Source organism: Coenobita brevimanus, chromosome 84 (genome assembly GCF_032717465.1).
Source record: "Coenobita brevimanus isolate Jiangsu-jjx chromosome 84, ASM3271746v2, whole genome shotgun sequence".
Lineage (NCBI taxonomy): Eukaryota > Metazoa > Arthropoda > Malacostraca > Decapoda > Coenobitidae > Coenobita > Coenobita brevimanus.
Window position 1 is genome coordinate 21580398 of NC_137037.1, and position 19584 is coordinate 21599981.

Genomic DNA, 19584 nt, shown 5'->3' on the forward strand with positions numbered 1-19584 from the left:
TACAATGAACCGTCAAAGTAAACTGGTCAATGGAGTTGGCTTGTAATCCCTTCGCTATATAGTTATCTGGTGATTATAAGGCAATAAATGAAAAAATACTGAGGGTTTGTATATACAAACATTGTAATACTATAGGATATATTTCAATGTAAACTATTATACAAACATTCTGTGTTGTAAATGATATGATATGAGACCCAATAGGGTTGTTCCTATGAATATATATATGGTCTTAGCTTAACATCAGATGAAATAAATATTTCTTCACTTCTGGTTCAAACACATACACACACACACACACACACACACACACACACACACACACACACACACACACACACACACACACACACACACTAACTAGTGTCTCTCTCTCTCTCTCTCTCTCTCTCTCTCTCTCTCATGTACACACACCAGTATGAAGTATGGTCATTTTGAGGGACTGTTCATTTGCTTAAAAATAAATAAATAAATAAATAAAAGCGCTCAGAGTTTGTGGCACACCCAACCAGCAATCCGTCTAAGGGCCGAACATCTGGCTTTCCCTGTAACCTTGACCTTCCACAAATTACTCTCATATTTGCATTGCTTCATTCTTGCTTGACCCATTACCCTTCCACCAGGCTTGATCCTAATCACATCAAAATTTTAATAGTTGGCCTTGTCATGTGACCCTGACTTTTGACCTTTCCTTTTGACCTTGATCTCTGATTGATTGTTCTCAAAATTGAATTCCTTACTCATTCTGTCTTTCAAGGCTTCCACAAAGTTTGGTTTAAATTTGATAAAACCTGTTTAAATAGACCTTGCCGACTGACCTTGACCTTCCACCAACTATTTTCAGATAAGTAGATCAACCGCTTGTTTGATCCTTAACCCTTCCTCCATGATTTTTTTCACACGTAAGTTGAACTTTGACCTTGCCCTGTGGCACTGAATTTGTTCTGAAGCTCGCGCTCTTTCATTCTGAATTTACCCTCATCCTTTCCGCCAGGTTTAGCTTAAATCGGATGAAATACTGTTTAGTTGATTTTGCTAGTTCTGATTAGACGTAGCCCTGTGACCTAGACCTGTGACCTATTCTTCGGAAGAATAATGGTCAACCCTTTAGGTATCCTTTCACCATCCGTGATATTTGGTTAATCTCGAACAAATCAGTTGTTTTGTTCACACACACACACACACACACACACACACACACACACACACACACACACACACACACACACACACACACACACACACACACACACACACACACACACACCAGTCAAAACATAGCACCCTCTCTCTCTTCGGAGCGCGGGTGAAAAAAAAAAAAAACTACACTTCCATTTTCTAATCTAATCTAAATTTGATATGACACATTTCTTCTTGAAATAACATGAAATATTTTGAGTTATTACTGACTCACGTGAAATGGCAAACAACAAAAATCACACAGTTCCATCATCATAATCATTTTCTTCATCATGATCATCACTAACACTTTCATTCCCTCTCAAACGTATGGGGATGATATCACTATCTCTTCAGTTTTTATCACTACCTTCAGTCAGATGGCATCAAAGTACCTTCAAGATGGTTTGTTTTCTGGCCATCTCTCGATTATTTTATTAATAATATCTGGAACTGCAGACTACAATATAAATGAACTTCACTCACAATGCACATCATTTCTATACGTATATATTACGTAACTAAGTATGCTCACTGTTTAAACACAATACACATATGTTGGAAGTGTTTCCACATTTTTACATTAGTCCACATCAGTAACATCCACAGTCGAGTCTATTTCTGTATGTCAACAAAATGTAACTGAAATAATCACACATTTGAAACACCAGTTCAGTATCCACAATGTCTACAACCAACATCTTGTTATTATATGGGGCATAATTCATCAAACATTGGCACATCACAGTACAATTCTCTCACTCACGTCAAAGGATTTCGCGATTTGTTTGGTCAGTTTTATATTAAGGTTTGTCTAGGAGTACTGCTACAGCTTTAATCCCTTCAACCCTATGACATCTTTATTCTTGTTACCAACAAACGATTATATTTTAACATTTTTCCCCTAAAGTCGACGGGTTAGATGTAGGCTTCATCTACCACCTCATTATAAGAAATCTGTCCTACTGGATAATTGGGCCACGTATTATATTAGTTAATGTTTGATACCTTTCAGAAATTTACTCAGCCTGCTGCAGGCCTCTTGTAATGAACGGACTAGCGGAGTCTGCCTCTAAGCCGTCGAGATCGAAAATTCTTCTTTAAACCGAATAACATCGACGGAGGTAGCAAGAATAAACCAATGCGTCATCGGCCAGGAGGGATTAAAGGTAGGTGTCAGCGTAGGTAAGGGTAGGAGGTGGTGACGTGAGGGTAGACGGCTAAATGGCCACACACTCGATGGGGTACCTTGCCTCGGGACCCTCTTGGCTGAACTCTTCCGGCGTTGGACACCCTGACGATGAAAAAAGTACAAAGTTAATATTGTGTGTGTGTGTGTGTGTGTGTGTGTGTGTGTGTGTGTGTGTGTGTGTGTGTGTGTGTGTAGATTGGATGGAGCAGGCTAACAGCCAATAGGTCAAAGGGGAAGGAAATGGGAGAAGCCTTTGTCCCGCAATGGACTGACTCAGGTTGTTGTTGTTGTTGTTACTGTTGCTTGTAGTAGTGGAGGTGGTGGTGGTGGCGGTGGAGGAGGAGGAGGAGGAGGAGAAAAAATGGGGCTGTAAGTTGGAACAAAAAAGCAAATAGAGATTATCATTATTTCAAAATCTTCGTCGTCCATCGACACAGTTACCCTTAGACTCATCGCTGTCATCATATTCAACAAATGCAAGTTGGAATGGAAACCAAAAGAAAAAGAAATAAATCGTGACTGTAGTTCTGGAAAAGAAGTAAAAAATGGAAGATCATTGTCATCTTCATCATTCATCATTCATTTTCACAGTCCTCCTTAAAATCATCAGACATTATCATCGTCATAATCATCATCATCCTAACCGTATATCCCACTAAGATGTATGCTGAAATAATGTCTAAGAATAGAGACAAAAAAAATGCAAGAGAACTATCACCACAGTGCTAAGAAAAAATGGGCTATGCTATTGATTTAAGCCAAAGAAATTCGTCCAATACTTATGCATACTCGTACGGTACCATCTACACAAGCCATTGACGTATAATACTGTGCAGTGCAATGTAACTGAAACAAGCTACATAAGAAACCAGGACGGGAGTTCTGAAAAAGGGGTACCAACTTATATATGTAAGAGTTGGACATAATTAGTGCTCGTGGTGTTGTGTAGTGCAATGGGAAACTGGAGTCAACAAAAGCTATCATTGTGAATAGATGATATGTAATTCAGTGCAAAGAATCCGCCTCGTGTCACTAGCTGAAGCAGGATTGAGAAACTTTGTTGCAACAGAAAATAAGACCAAATCTTGCACACTCTCTACACAGAAGCTCAAAACCTTTATCTTCAACATATTCCTTGAACTGAATACGACCGTCTGACATTAGTCGGTAGAATATAATGGACGTCCTTGGGCTGAAAAGGGTAACAGAAAAGATGACGATGTGCGTGCGCTACGGATTGATGATAATGATCAACAAGCATTTGTTCATCCAGTCCACCACACGCACACACACACACACACACACACACACACACACACACACACACACACACACACACACACACAGATACCTACTCTTGTGACAAGTGTGGCCGTAGTATCCGGTGTTGGCACAGAGGCAATGGAAGCCGGGGTCCCTCGTGATTTGCGAACATACACCGCCGTGCTTACAAGGGGACGACTGGCACTGGTCTCTTTTCTGCTCCTGGAGGACAGAACATGCAGGGTTATAATGAACATAACACACAGGGGTACAAAGGATAGAAGAAGCAGAATTAGATGACACAAAAAAAGACGACAAATGGACAGAAGGAAAGAAGTCACAGAGACGGCTGATGCAGCAATAGAAGAGACAGAGACACATGACATCTGAATAGAAAACTATGAAACAGAAGACGCAAAGGGAGAAAGGTTAAAAGGTACAGAACCAGAAGTAACAAAGACGATGGCTAGAAGAGATAGAAGAAACATACAGTGGATAATATACATGTGGAGGACACATACAGTAGACAGAAAACACAAAGGATACAGGACTAGAAAAGATTGAAGAAACAAAGATGATAGAGATGGAAGGTACAAGAAATGAAGAGGCAACGGGCAGATGATAGAGGGATGGACGCCACGGGGATAGAAGGTTTGGAAATGCTCAAAGGGAGACGGCTGGCACTGGTCTCCTATCCGTTCATTTATTAACCGAACGAGAGAGAAAAAGATGGCTATGCTAGATGACAAATAAGACTAAAGTAAGAAGAAAAGCTAGTTAGCATCCATTGTTTACACTACAGATGAGAGAAGTGAAGAAGAATTTGTAAGATGGAGTATGCAGGCTATTTAGAAAGGTTAATTCAGTTAGGTCTTGACTGTGAAAATATAGTACCGGTACCGGTAGTTTCGTCCACTGATCTCCTCTCTGCTCCTGTGAGAGACAAAAGCGTCTTACATAGATACTGTAGTTTAGTTGTTACCTCTCTCTCTCTCTCTCTCTCTCTCTCTCTCTCTCTCTCTCTCTCTCTCTCTCTCTCTCTCTCTCTATCCATCTATATCTCATTTTCATACTTCTCACATTTTCCAAATTCTTGGTTCCATTTCTCAGGCATAATGAAGCAATCACATTATTCCCTTCAGTGTGATCATCTCATTTTTCCATTTTATCATTGTTCATGCCTTCTTCAGACTATTTTATTTATTTTGGGAGAGACTCACTATAGTAAAGGAGCTAAAAATAATCCATACGAACTCAGTATGCAAAGAAATCGTAGCTTACACCTTCAATCTTCCTACTGAAAAGTAGGAACTAAAAATTCACCACTATCTTCATCACCAGCACCACTGCCACCTACATCAATTGACTAAGAAAGAAGCAATAAAATGAAATATGCAGTTGCCGTGGGCGTAAAGATTTATTTGAGTCTGTGTTGTTCCACCAACTGGCGTGTTGTGTAGCATCCCACTGTTGGCCAGAGCTATTCCCTCCCCTGTCCTGTCTCCAATAAAAATGTCAGCTATGCATTTTTTCAGGCCTGTGCTTTGAGTGTTCGCATGTGCCTGGAAGCTGCTATGCGTGGGTATAGGGAGAAATTAGAGACCGCATTCTCGTCAGCATTGGTAGCCATATGGCACCTCTTCCTCACAGGTTTATTTCTAAATAAAGTTTCAGGCAAATCCATCTCTTTGATGATTATACACTTAAAGCTGACATTAACCCATTGACTCCCAGAATTCCTGTGCAAGGGATTTTGCTGGAAGGGTGGTAAGCGTACCGCCCTCCGCCTGTCGGCTCATAGTCTCGAAGCTCATAGGTCCCTAACCCGAGGTTCCCTTCTTTATTTACTTTGGAAAATGCCCAGTTCCGTCCTAAACTGAAGACACTGGGCGCTAATGGGTTAAGGAGATGTTAAATTAATTATCGGCAATTAAAAAATGTGCAAGAAAGTCTGGTAAATAATAATAAAATGTGCCCCTTTCTCAAACTCACAGAAGGCATTCCACTGATGGCCAGACCTGTCCCCTCCCCTGACCTCCATGTGTAATTTTTCAGGCCTGTGATTTGATTGCTTGTGTCTGGGGCTGAAAGTTGTTTCGTGGGTGGGCAGTGTATTATTACTACAAGTAAAGAAAGCCAGTTGGGATACAGATCTGAGGATGCATACAAATGGCTAAAAATATTCCCACCCTCTTTGTAGTGATTAGTATTGTAGAAAACGAAGATAATCAGACCCCACTGAGAGAGAGAGAGAGAGAGAGAGAGAGAGAGAGAGACAGAGGCAGAGACAGACAGACAGACAGACAGACAGACAGACAGAGACAGACAGACAGACAGACAGACAGACGATAAAACATAAAAAAAAAAATGAAAAACAAGTATCCGTTTGTTTTCATCAGTCAACAGACAGTATAACCTCCTCTTCTGTAATGTATTCGCCCGCCAGCCGAGCATAACGACAGAGATAAAATTCAGGACTTATCCAAAAATTAGTAGGGATATAAATTGAGTCATTTCATGAAGAAAGGAAAAATACTGTTGCTGCTTCTTAGGTTTTCTTTGCCTCTTTCTTTACAGGATTTGAAAGGTCTGAATAACGCGTAAATGATTAAGGAGCCTAGTAAGAAGGTTTGAACATTGTGTCGATGATTTATATGCAATTTCGAAGGCTTAATTGACGTCTGAGTGAAAATGTGGCTCAGTTCGAAGATTGCAATTATGTATTAGTGATTTTGTGAACCATATCGAAGATTGAATGATGTTTGGAGGATTCATGTGGTCTGTTTTACAGGAATGGTGTTTGGGAGTTGGTCTTATTGCCTGCTTTCCTCTTTCTTGTAGCTATTTGGATCCTGGCTCAGGCCATGCTTAGGTACAATATAGTTCACTGATATAGGTCTTAGCTTACTCCAGAATTAACAGAGCGATAATCCGGGAGTTACAGTATTCAGAGAGAGAAATATATATATATATATATATATATATATATATATATATATATATATATATATATATATATATATATATATATATATCCTTGATCGGGTTATATCTCTTCCCGGATCTAATTCCCAGGAGTAACATACTGTACAAATAGACAGTATTATATTGCATCCGTTTCCTACAAAGACACACACACACACACACACACACACACACACACACACACACACACACACACACACACACACACACACACACACGTAAACCACGACAGATTCCACAAAGTGCCACATCTACTGTTAGAAGGTGAGTTTTACACGGTCTAAATTCTAAAACTTTAGGTTAATAAAGAACCGAACCTCTTTCCATTGTTCACTCTCGCCTGTTTTATACACCTGCCACTGTGAATCATTTGCCCACCATTAATTGCTGACATGGATTTGAACCCATCTATATTTCACACGAACATCATGATTTCCCGCGCTACATGCATCAGCCTTGTCGTTGCATGAAATATTTTTTGACCATGCAATCAAACATTTATCACCTTTCATCATACGTTTGACAACATTCTGCATCTGGTATTAAACATATTATGTTCATCTAGTTCGTGTTGCTGAATGACACACTTCGATTTTGGCTTGACAAAGAGAGAAGAACCATTTGATCATCCATCCATCCATCATGCAGTCATGTAATGCACCTTATCTCATAAGTGTAGGGGCTCTGGGCTAAGCTACTAATCTAGATATTTAAATTACAAATGTCTTTCAGTGGCACTATGTGAGCAATAAACTCAACTTTATTTCCCTAATGGGTAGCAGTTGAATGAAGGAGCTCAATCCACTAGATCACCAGGAATCCAATTACTTGCTACATGATTTCCCTCCAACGTAGTAAGTGGTTTCCATGAGTACAGGAGATTATCTGCATTGATCTTCAGTGTCAAACACACACACACACACACACACACACACACACACACACACACACACACACACACACACCTTTAAGGCTTCCTGACACTGCTCCCTGGTGGCATATCTGAAGGTGGTGTCACATCCGAGGCCACACACACAGTTGTCCTCCTCGAGGCGACACCCCTGTACCAGCTGCTCCGGCACACATCCTGCCGCCACACCTGCAACATAGAGATTATATAAGTAGTAGCTGTAACACCAGACTTGTATGAATTAGAACCCGGTGAACTGTAGGCTGACAATGTCCTCTTCCTGCAGGTGATAAGGAGAACTGAGAGACATATGTATAATCAGGCAGCTGAGCAGCTCGTTTATATAACAGATTTTTTAAAGACAATGAACAGAGGAAGGAAAAACAAGGGAAATAAAAAAAACAAGCCCATGTGCTTAAAGGCATCCTCCATTCATAAAATATTTATTATAGCTGGATTGAAATAAAACTGGATTAAAAGTTTGTGGGAAGCAACTCCCAGGAAGTGAATTCCAGAGGGTGGTAGTTCTGGAGATAAATGAATTTTGATAAGCAGAGGTCCTTCATTGCGGGGGAGAGAGTGTACAAGTAAGTTCATCGGCGCTACCAGCTGCCCGAGTATTTCGGGAGAAATTATGATGAGGAGGCACAATTGAAGCAAGTTCGTCACATCACTTACGGTAAAAATATCATTATAATAATGCTAAAGATGTAACATCTCTACGTAATGATAATGGAGGAAGGTCGTGCGTAATGGCAGGAATATTGATTAATCTAATGACTTTATTTTGAATTTTGTCCAACTGCCTCAACGCAGCCGCTCCACATCCACTCCACAGTGGCGAAACGTATACGATCTGAGAACGCACATAGCTTTTGTATATTGTGGCCAACTGCTCGTCAGTGAAGAATTCACGAACTCTGTACAGAAGTCCAAGTTTTTTACAAACATTTTTAGCAAGGGTTTTAACATAGGTTGTCCAGCTTAGGTTGGTGTTTAGTGTGACACCTTGGATATCAACTGTAGTGGATTATGGAATATTGACATCATTTAAAATTATGTGGGAGTCTGAAAGATTCATTCTGTTGGAGAAACTAATATACTGTATTTGATTTTCTGAGGATTAAATGAGACCAGAACTGTTTGTCCCCATTGATTGATTTTAGAAAGGTCCTGGTTCAGAGAAATTGCTGTGTTTTGGGGGTAATTTATAGTATCAGACTGTGTAAAAGAGGTACTAAATGTGAAAGAACTATGAAGTGTCATCAGCATAAGCGAGTATTGGGTTGTGAGTGACAGATAGGAGATCATTTATATGAATGAGAAAGAGGGTTGGGGCCAAAACTGATCCCTGTGGTACGCCAGCGTTTATGGAATGAAATTGGGGATAAATTCCATCTACCATGACCTGTTTTTTCTGTTATGAAGGTAAGAAGAAATTAGAGGAACCAGTGATGCAAGGCCATAGTGTGACATCTTAGACAATATGGCCTGGTGCCATACTCTGTCAAATGCTTTAGAAATATCAAGTGCTATTGTGTGAGTTTCACCATGTTGGTCTATTGTTTTGTTAATCTGATGGGCAGGAAGGCAAAGAATGTCTACAGTTGAACGTTCTTATCTAAATCCACAGTGTCGATCATTGATTAATTTATTGATTTCTAGGTGCTTGACTATGTGTTTGTTTATTAGTGTTTCAAAAACTTTACCGAGAACGGAAGTTATAGCAATTGGTCTATAGTTTGATGGATCAGAAGTGGTCCCCTTTTTAAGAACAGGATGGATATTTGCTTCTTTCCAGAGGCTGGAAAACTTGAGGTACAGATGCATAAGGCGGAAGTACTTTGCCTGTATAGGAGCCAACACTGAGGAGCAATTTTTAAGTACTACTAAAGGAATTTCATTTGGACCAGTAGCTTTGTCTACTGAGAGATTCTGCAGTACAGCTTGTACGTATCTTGTGTGATTCTTGAAAGGGGGTATTTGAGGGGAATCAAAATCAAGTACTGGATTATTGTGATTTTCTGTATTTAGGGCTGAGTTTGTTGAAAAAATATAAACAAGAAGCTTGGCTTTTCCACGTGGGTCAATTACTAGATTTCCATTGGGGGACTGTAACAGTGGAATGGAAGAGATGATAGTGAAGTTAGATTTGAATGAATTAAGGGTAGACCAGAATATTTTGTTATCATTTGGGTTGTTTAGTAGTTTGTTGGTTTTTCTATGAAGGAAGTTTGATTTAGAAAGATTGATAATAGTTTTGACATGGATTCTGATATTTCTATAATAGTTAAAGGCTTCTTTAATTTTGGTCCTTGTATAAGTGTTCTAGGCTATTGTTTTATGTTCTGTTACTCTAGCACAATTGTGGTCAAACCATTTAGATAGGCAAGGTATGTGGACGGTATTAAGAATACATGGAGTGGAGGGGAAATTGTTGAGTGTATGTACGAAGGAGCTAGGGCTGCGGTGCGAGAGGATGGTGAGCTGATTGAGTTCTTTGATCTCAATGTGGGATTGAAACAAGGTTGTGTGTTGTCTCCATGGCTGTTTAATATTTACATGGATGGGGTTGTAAAGGAGGTGCAAGGTAGGGCAGTGGATGTGGGAGTGGCTCTAATGAATGAGGGTGAGATGTGGAAGTTTCCGGTGTTGCTATTTGCTGATGATACAGTATTGCTGAGTGAAGATGAATGGGAGTTGCAAGGTTTGGCGATGAATTTGGGAGAGTGTGTAGGAAGAGGAATCTGAAAGTTAATGTAAAGAAGAGTAAAGTTATGGTGTTTGGGAGGAATGAAGTCACAGAATGCACATTGAGGTTGGATGGTGAGGATATGGAGAATGTGAGTGTATTCAAGTACTTGGGTAGTGTGATGAGAAAGGATGGAACTTTTGGGGATGATGTGCTTGAAAGAGTACAACAGGGAAGGAAGGTTGTTGGTTCACTGAAAGCAGTGATGAGAAATAGAGAGGTGAGTATGGAAGTTAAGAAGTCACTGCATGACAGTATTGTGATCCCTACCCTGACGTATGGAAGCGAGGCATGGACTTTTCTAGAGAGGAACAAGTCAAGAGTGAAAGCAGTGGAAGTGAGTTACTTGAGAGGGGCATGTGGAGTGTCATGGAGGGACAGGTTGACTAATGAACAAGTGAAGGAACTTTGTGGGGTGGATGTGGATGTGGCTGAGAAGATTAGGAGAAATACACTGAGGTGGTTTGGACAAGTGGAGAGAATGGAGAAAGACTGACTAAGAGGGTGTATGCAGGTGAGGTGGAGGGAGGGAGAGGGAGGGGAAGACCGAGGATGAGGTGGAGGGATGGAGTTGAGAGGTATATGAGAGAGGGGAGAGTGAGTTGGGGGGAGGGTAGGCAAATGGTGGATGACAGAGCGACTTGGAGGCGTTTTGTCTGCGGCCACCCTTTGCGGGATTAGGGCGTCGGGCTATAGATAGATATATAGATAGACATCTTTTTCTGTAACTACGATGGGGAATGTTTCCATGCCGACTTTATTAAAATCCTGTATGTGACCCAATGTGGAGTTTGCATTTTGAGAGGAAAAGGAGGTCCAAGGAACATCCATGAAAAAAATTTGCAGACCCTCCCAATCTGCCCTGTCGTAGTGCCATTTAGTCACCTCGACAGCTTCAGAGCAGGAGGGTGTGGCAGGTGTTGAACTGGTGGCTTGTATCAGACAATGAGCCGAGGATCCGAGGGGGGACTTCACTTCGACACTATAATTATCTGAATTGGTTGTTAGAAACAAGTCCAATAGGTGGGGATTTTGATTGGGGTTATCTGGTACACGGGTGGGTTGACTGACTAACAGGGTGAGATTAAAGGAGTCTGCAAATAGCTCACATTCAAGACCAGAGTCATCAATTCTGGCTGAATAAGTGAGCCATTCAACATTATGGACATTAAAATCGCACAGGATAGTAATTTCTGATGCAGTATTAATGCTGAGGACACTTAGTTGCGAAGTCAGAAAGTCAAATAAACTCGGCTCTGGAGGGGCATTAGGGGAAAGATAAACACAACAGAAATACTCAATTTTACGAAAGGAATTTAATTTGTATATGGAATAGTCGAAATTAGGACAATTAAATTTAGTAATCTCCTCCAGGGCAATTTTTGATTTAGCATGGCAACTTACTCCTCCTTTGGGTCTGAAATTTTGAATCAAGATATAACCATGAAAATTAAATCTAGCTAAATCGGAGGTGGAGCTTACTTGTGTCTCTGTGAAAAATAGCAGATCTGGGGATTCAAACTGGAGGAAATTGTGAACAGAGTTATGTTGGAGTGAAGTCCCCTAATATTGCGGAAGAAAACTTTACTGAACTGACGAACAGTTTGGGGATGCCACAACACTGAACATGGCACGGTTGCTTGATGACTGAGAAGGCCCTGTGCAGACGACCCAGCCCTGCCGGTGGTGGTCATCCGAGAAACCACCGCGCTAATTCCCAGTACAGCTGCAGCCGTGGTTCTTTTATGGAAGGGGGGTGGGAGAGCAGGGATGTGTTGTGGAATGTGTATTATAAGTAATGACAAGATCGGTGTTTTATGGAAAGAGGATAGCAGGTTTAAGGCAATGTGATATAATGTGGATGTGTGTGTTGTGAAAGGAGGGCAGCCTGATGCCCTCTGATGTGTGAGGCAGAAAGATGTGTAACCAGTTACCAAGGCCTAGGAGAGAAAATGGAATCCAGGCTATTCCTTGAGTCTCCCGTTACCTTGGCGGTAGTACTTCCCTGGGCGGTTCTGCCTACCCCTACTACTATATTGGTGCCACTCTGTGAAGGCATCGCTCTCCTGTATCAAACATAGATTACGAATAGTACATAATACTCTGCAAGTTATTACCATGCACCTCTAATTACAACACATCTATAGCAGATGGAATATTGGCACATGCAAGAACCGGATGTATTGTAGCAGCTGCCTTACACCAACCTGACATGAACAAGCGCAGCAGACTATGCACGTTCAGGTCGATTTTTACATGTCATGAAATGTAACTGATCCATCATTTCCCCTCTCTGACTTCCTTATATCTGTCATTAAAATGCCTTCAATTGATGTGCCTTTATCCTTCATTGGCCCCAATACTAACAAGGCATATAGACCTGATGGGGTCCCTTCCGTTGTCCTCAGGTACTGTGCTTCTGTGCTTACCCTGCCTAGGTAAACTCTTTCGCCTTTCTCTGTCAGCTTGTACCTTTCCTTCTTGCAGGAAGTTTGCTCGCATTCAGCCTGTCCAAAACAAGGCTGACTATTCGAAGCCATCTATCACCCAATTGCTTTAACATCCTGTATTTCTAAAGTTTTTGAGTCTATCCTTTACAAAAATAATTTAAAACACCTTTCCTATCACAACCTTCTTATCAGTCATCTGTATGGGTTCAGCCAGGGTTGCTGCAGTGGTGATCTTCTCACCCTCCTTTCAGTCTCCTGGTCACCCTCCTTTCGGGACTTTGGCAAAAGCTTTGCCATTTCACTTGACATCTCAAAGGCTTTCAATCGAGTCTGGAATAAATCTTTAATTTCCAAACTGCCCTCTTACAGTTTCTATCCTGCAATCTGTGCCTTCATCTCTAGCTTCCTTCCTGGTCGTTCTGTAGCTCCTGTTGTAGACGGCCACCTTTCTATTGCTAGAGATATCAATTCTGGTGTTCCTCAGAGATCTGTTCTATCACCAACTCTCTTCCTTCTATTCATCAATGACCTTGTAAGTAGTGTATCTAACCACATTCCCTCATGCACTGCTAACTCCACCCTTCACCTTTCCATCCGATTCTTACAGCATCCATCTCAGCAGTTACTTCAACAGACTAGAGAGGCGGCTGAGGCATACTCAATGTCTGACTTGGCTCATAGCTCCGACTGAGGTAAAAGTGATTTGTTTTTGATGCATCAAACGCAGTCCTTACATCTTTCAACACATCAAAATCTTCCACAGAAGTATCCTCTAATTTTTAATAATATCAAACTCAACCCTGCATTATCTTTGAGCATACTTGCGGTTTCATTCTCTAGGAATTTATCTTGAAAAGATCATATTACATCTCTCGTAAATTTTCCTTCCAAGAGATTAGGTATACTAAGCCGACTCCATTCCTACTTGACTCCTGAAGCTGTTGACTTATTTGACGGCTTTATTACCCCTTGTGTAGAGTACAACTGTCATGTGTGGGGAAGCTCCCTGCACACAGCTCTTCTTAACAAAGTGGAGTCAAAGGCTTTTCGCCCTGTTAACTCTTCTCTTCCTACTAGCCTCCTTCTTCTGTCTCTTCGCTGCAGTGTTGCATCTCTATCTCTTCTCTATCGCTATTTCAATGGTCACTGCTCCTCTGAACCGTCTGTTTGGATCCTTCCACCACTACTGTGGGTATAGAGCACCTTTCCAGCAGCAGACCCTTTCCAACCTTCTAATGCAAGAGTCAACCACCACTCCAGTCCGTCCTGTATGCAACAGGTCAGTTCTGGAACTGTCTTGTTTTGTATGTATTTCCTACTGCCTATGTCCTTCAGTCTTTCTAACGCAATGTGTCCAGACATCTCGAAATGATCGGATCTTGGATTTGTCTCTCTGTTACCTTGTCTTTTTTTTTTCCCCTAGAAAGAACAATGTTGCTGGCTTCTGGCCTATGTTTCCTGCATCCTTGCATTAAAAAAAAAAAAAAAAAAAAAGAAAATGAAAAAACGTCCGATGAGCACCACTTTCTCGCACTGGGTATACTAACACCATATATCATTAATAGATAGTATTACGCTGTGTTCAAGTTCCACATGTTTATTACGCACAGGTTTGGCATAAGTTCTTTTTCTCCATGGCAGTGACAGGTGACGGTATCCACCATCCACTCACTTGAAGTGATGCTACCCATAGGTGACTCTGCACTGAGTGACAAGCCAAGTGGTTTCTTGTGACCTAGGAAATTATTTACTGGACTAGTATGCCAGTACTTAAACAGACGCTTCGTGATCCATTGGTTTAAGGTAGTGCAGCTGTAAGTAACTCATACGGGTTTATATCCGGGGGAGGAATGAGGCTTAGAACACTAACATAATGCAGTTCAGGAAGGGTGACTGGTCACTTAGGCTCCTAACGGAACAATACAGGATTTGACGGCAGGCAGCTAGATAGTTTAAAACATATTTGTGCAGAAACAATGAGCTTCACTTCTGATGCTCAAATGATTTGCATCACATTATCGATTGTCTGAACAACACAGTAATTTCTTCGGCATAATACTGTTGTGCAATAATATTCTTTATCTACAAGAAAAACATCAAATATTCTCATCTGAACATGGTGATCCCGTCATTCACATGGCCACTCAATGGAATATTTTTATAGGGTTATATTTAACACCTCATGTGACCATCACTAAGGGACCAGCATTTCTAGATGTGTTTCGCCGTTAATGAAAAATAATATAAAATAAAATAAAAGCAAGAGACGGGTGGGCATCCAAAAAGTTTGGGCTAACCCAACCAGACTACTAATGTCAGATGGTTGCCAAGGTCATTAGATCTAACTTTGCTCTGGTACAGTACTAATCTGGATATACATGAGGGATATTTTGTACTATTTGGAAGATGAACAATTTTTATGGCTTTCTTTTGGCGATTCAAGGCAACCCTTAAATCTAAGATGGCTACTCTCGGGCCACAATCAGACATAAAAGGCCAGAAACACACCAACAACAACTAACTCCTAAAACGTGCGCATCTCCATATTATTTTATTCACCTATGGATACTCTGTTTGAACTGTGAGATTACTTACGGCTTCATTTACTTCTCTGCAACCTGAGTGCTCTCCAGAGTCATCACTATGATCATTCACATCTTACCCGCTTACTACAGGTCAGTCTTAAGATGAAGAATATTTTCTACCATTAATAAGAGTGGCAGTTAAAATTACTGCTATTAATCAGTGGGTTAAGTACCATGGCGTATATACTGTTCTCTTTCAATTCAATTCTTGCTGCTAACAATTGATTTCACAACCAATTTCCTCTTCCTCAGCAACAACCATGTCTGATATTTATCATTCTTGCTACCGACGGGCGAGTATGGAAACTATCTCCATCCGATTTACAAGGAAAAGGAGACGTATGACTTACCTACAAGGAGCAGGAGTGTTGCGACGAGTAACATCAACAATGGTGGGACTGATCGCGCCATAATGTCCTGGCCTCTTGAACACACCAGACTGAGAAAGAGAGACAAAAACTGATTAACAGAGCATCGCATCACATAAATGGTGTCTAATATCTTTGGCATGCTTCGTTCCTGAAGTTCTATCCTAATACCATATGTAGACGCTGTTTACAGTTCTACAAGTTAGTTTACTATATATGAGGTTATACAAGGTAATTCATTTCTCTTAGGCCCCAAGCTAACAATTTTATTTACCATAATGAAGAAGAGACTAAAGCAAAACTCTGTAATCCCTTTCTGTTCTTCATTACACTTTATTCGCAATTACACCAAGTACAGGAAGAATCTCAATCAATGTAAAACCATTATCAAGCCTCTAGTACGGCTGCATTCTCATAACAGTCCTTTCCTTCAGCGCACCAAGTGTCCTGTGTTTCTTTTCAGTTTTACACCATTTCCTTAAGGCGGTCCCACAGTAAAATATCTGGAGTTATGTAAAGATAATTACGAATTAGAATAGCTAGCTGATTGTGGTGATTCCCAATGTGATGTTATGGTGACTGGAGAGGTACTTGAACTGGTGAGAGAATTCAAGAATCTGACTGAAGTAACAGTTAGGAGAGATAAATGTGCAAAAGAACTGGAAAGTGGAGAGGTAAAGGAAAGGAAAGTGGATGGTACAATGAACATCTTGATAAGAAGTAGGCGTCTGAGTGTGACAGCTGCGAGAGGCTTGCGTGGAGTTTTAGTGTCTACTCTACCATAAGTGTGTGAGACTATGGTGTGGCACAGAAATGACAAATCAAGAGTAGGAACAGTGGATATGGGACAGTTGATGAATATGTGTAGCGTGCGACGAGTGGCTAGGATAAGGAATAATTTAACTCGCCAAAAATGCGGAGTAAAGAATCAGTGGATATCAAGAGTCAAAGAGACTATGCTCAGCTGGAATGGGCCTTTGAAGAAAATGTGTGTGAATAGAGTGATGAAAGTGATATATGTGAGCGAATTTAAAGATGGGAGGAGATATGGTAGGCCTAGATGAAGATGAGTAGATAATAGTAAATAAGTGTGTGAGAAAGGAGCTAACGAGGCTCGGGAACTTACAAGCGATCGAACTGACTGGATGCATTTTGTGTGAAGGAATGTATTACCAGGTGTTTGCTCTCCTTTTTAACTTGACACATTGACTCCGTCAGATGGGTGAGTGTGAATCAACGTGCGGAATGACTTTTGACCTCTTAGATGATTCCGGGGGCTTGAATGGTGGGCGGCAGTGTGGCTCATTCAACAGGACAAACTGTAGCTGATATCTCGTCAAAAAAAATTAAAAAAAATCTGGCACGCTGGACTCTCTCTGCCTCACCCTACTTTGGAGCGGGAGAGGAAGCTTTGATGATGATGATGATGATGATGATGATGATTATGCTGCTGCTGCTGCTGCTGATGATGATGATGATGATGGTCTTTTGTTTCCCAAAATAATTTACTAGTGGCGAAAATTCCAAGTAACATGACTAATATTTCCTCTAAATTATTATGCCGCACCAGTGGGCACCATTAAACAAAATATGCATAATACAATCCTTTACATACTCTTGATGTTGATTAAAATGGAGGATGTGCTGAACATCATGAGTTCGGAGCCATTACTAGATTTGGTGGACAAACGAACTAATGAATGATATATTTTCATTGCCCAATAGCTATCTGTAGTTAGAATCTGACGGTGATATACAAAAATGTAATGCATGGTCTACGTGGACAGTAATTGATGAGGCAAAATTTGACGAACGATATTACTCTACGAATAATACTGAGCTTCTAGTGGAAGTGGAACGTGTTCCTATTAGGCCTGTTTCAGTAGATGTTATTATTCAACGGAGGCTGGCAAAATATCCCACTTGGAACATACTGTTACTTGCTCAGCAGAAACAACCAACTTACACACTCAGCAAGACAGATTAGGCAGCAAGCAGAACACGGTTGCCTAAACCTTGAATTTATATTAAATCCGCTATAGCACCCATCAGTCACAGAGCAGGCACTTCATATCACCAAGCAGGTTAGGTTGGTGCCCCCTTTTTGTGAGCAGGATGTTATTAAATACTTATGTTTGGGAATGTATGGATGTGAGACTATGGTGTGGCATGTAAATGAAAAGTCAAGAGTAAGAGCAGTGAACATAGGACTGCTGAAGAATGTATGTGGAGTACAGAGGGTGGGTAGGATACGAAATAATGTGATTCGTGAAAGATGTGGAGTGAGGAAGTCGGTGGACACCAGAATGAAGAAAGTGTACTGAGATGGTATGGTCATGTGGAGAGAATGGATAACAATAGAGTTGTGAAAAAGGTATATCTGAGCGAATTTGAAGGAGGGTGGAGGCGAGATAGGTCAAGAAGAGGGTGGAGAGATATGGTAGATGAGTGTGAGGAAGAGAGGCTTGGAAGTTGGTGAGGCTAGGGAACTGACAAGAGATCGGGCTGGCTGGATGAATGTTGTGAGGAGAAACGCATGATCAGGATTTTGACACCCCTTTTTAACGTGGCAGCGTCCGGATTGACTCAATCGGATACGTTTATGTGAAGCTACAGAATGTGGTGAATGTTTTTGGCGTATACGATAGAGCCAGGATTCCGGGGGCTTGAATGATGAGTGAATAGAAGCGTGGCCCATTGGATTGGGCAAATTTGGATTGTCTGGACATTGCTACTCCTCACCCTGCCCTAGGGTGGGAAAGGAGGTCCGGATGATGATATTTGGAAATTCAGTACTTCGTTTGTCTTCATATATGAAATACAGGACTGTTTTATTGCAAGGCATTTTCAGTCGTAAATTTGGATGTCTAACACTTCTGTGTATGCTACTTAGTGTACTATGATGTGAGGAAAGATATAATGCTGAAAGTATAGAAATTTATACCTAAAGACTACAGACTTAATCTGAGAACTTTTAGACAAAAATGCCAAACTCCTATTGGACATGCTGCAAAGCTAGAATACTGTATTTGTTTGAGTACTAGTTGCATCGAAGAAAATTTATACAGATTTTGCGAAGGGACGGGAACTTATAACACTGGATGTGTTCAAACGAAGCTCTCACTCACCTAATAGACTGATGGTATTTCTGATGGTACTATTACGACTTATGTACGGCATGATTAATAACAGTGATATAACAAGAATGATTTTGATCAATTCTACACGACCGTAGTGTTAGCAGTTGGAGCGCACACCAGGGTTGTGTACGAGTACTTCTGGTGAGAGATGCAACGGTCTCTCCTAGGATCTCTCCTTGTCATGCAGAGTTATATGGTCCATTGGTCTTAACTCTGGGGATTCATCCTTGATCAATTTTATGAGTACTGTCAAGGGACAGGAATGACTCAGAATATTTCTGTAAACCATTGTTCTTACAGCACAGTAACTTCCTCGTAGTTACCAAGTGTGATAAACTGAGGATGCTGTGTGTGTGTGATGTGTGTTGGATTTCACGCACCCCAAAAAACACGGCTTGTGAAACGCATGAAAACATCTGGTAGTCTACATAATTAAGGAAGCAGTAGTTATGTTCGAACTTTATAATTGTATATGATAAAGCTACCCCCGCCCTCCCCTTTTGTCTCCTGTTGACTCCTCGTAAGAGGGATAATTGCCAATGATCTGTCTATCAACAATCAGACGCCATAATCCCATGAAGTGTGTATGTTTGACCTTGAGTTATTTGTTTTGCGGGAAGGGGCACTAACCCTCAACCAACCCACTTGCTGACACGTAGGGAACACGTATGGGTTGGTAATACGGGTACCATCAAACGCTGTAAATGGTTTCCTAGCTTACAGGAAACTATTAGACTTGTCACTAATGAAATGCCACGTG

The 19584-nt window shown here is 41.0% G+C and overlaps 1 protein-coding gene across 1 annotated transcript; it reads right to left on the reverse strand.

The window, feature by feature from the left end:
* Positions 1-2399: 2399 nt before the first annotated feature.
* Positions 2400-15727, reverse strand: LOC145410090 (uncharacterized). The gene is made up of 4 exons (XM_080280295.1): positions 15667-15727; positions 7585-7718; positions 3727-3856; positions 2400-2473 (listed from the first exon to the last, which is right to left on the reverse strand). Exons 1-4 carry the CDS (start codon positions 15725-15727, stop codon positions 2400-2402), a joined length of 399 nt encoding a protein of 132 aa, XP_080136421.1.
* Between the last annotated feature and the right edge of the window lie 3857 nt (positions 15728-19584).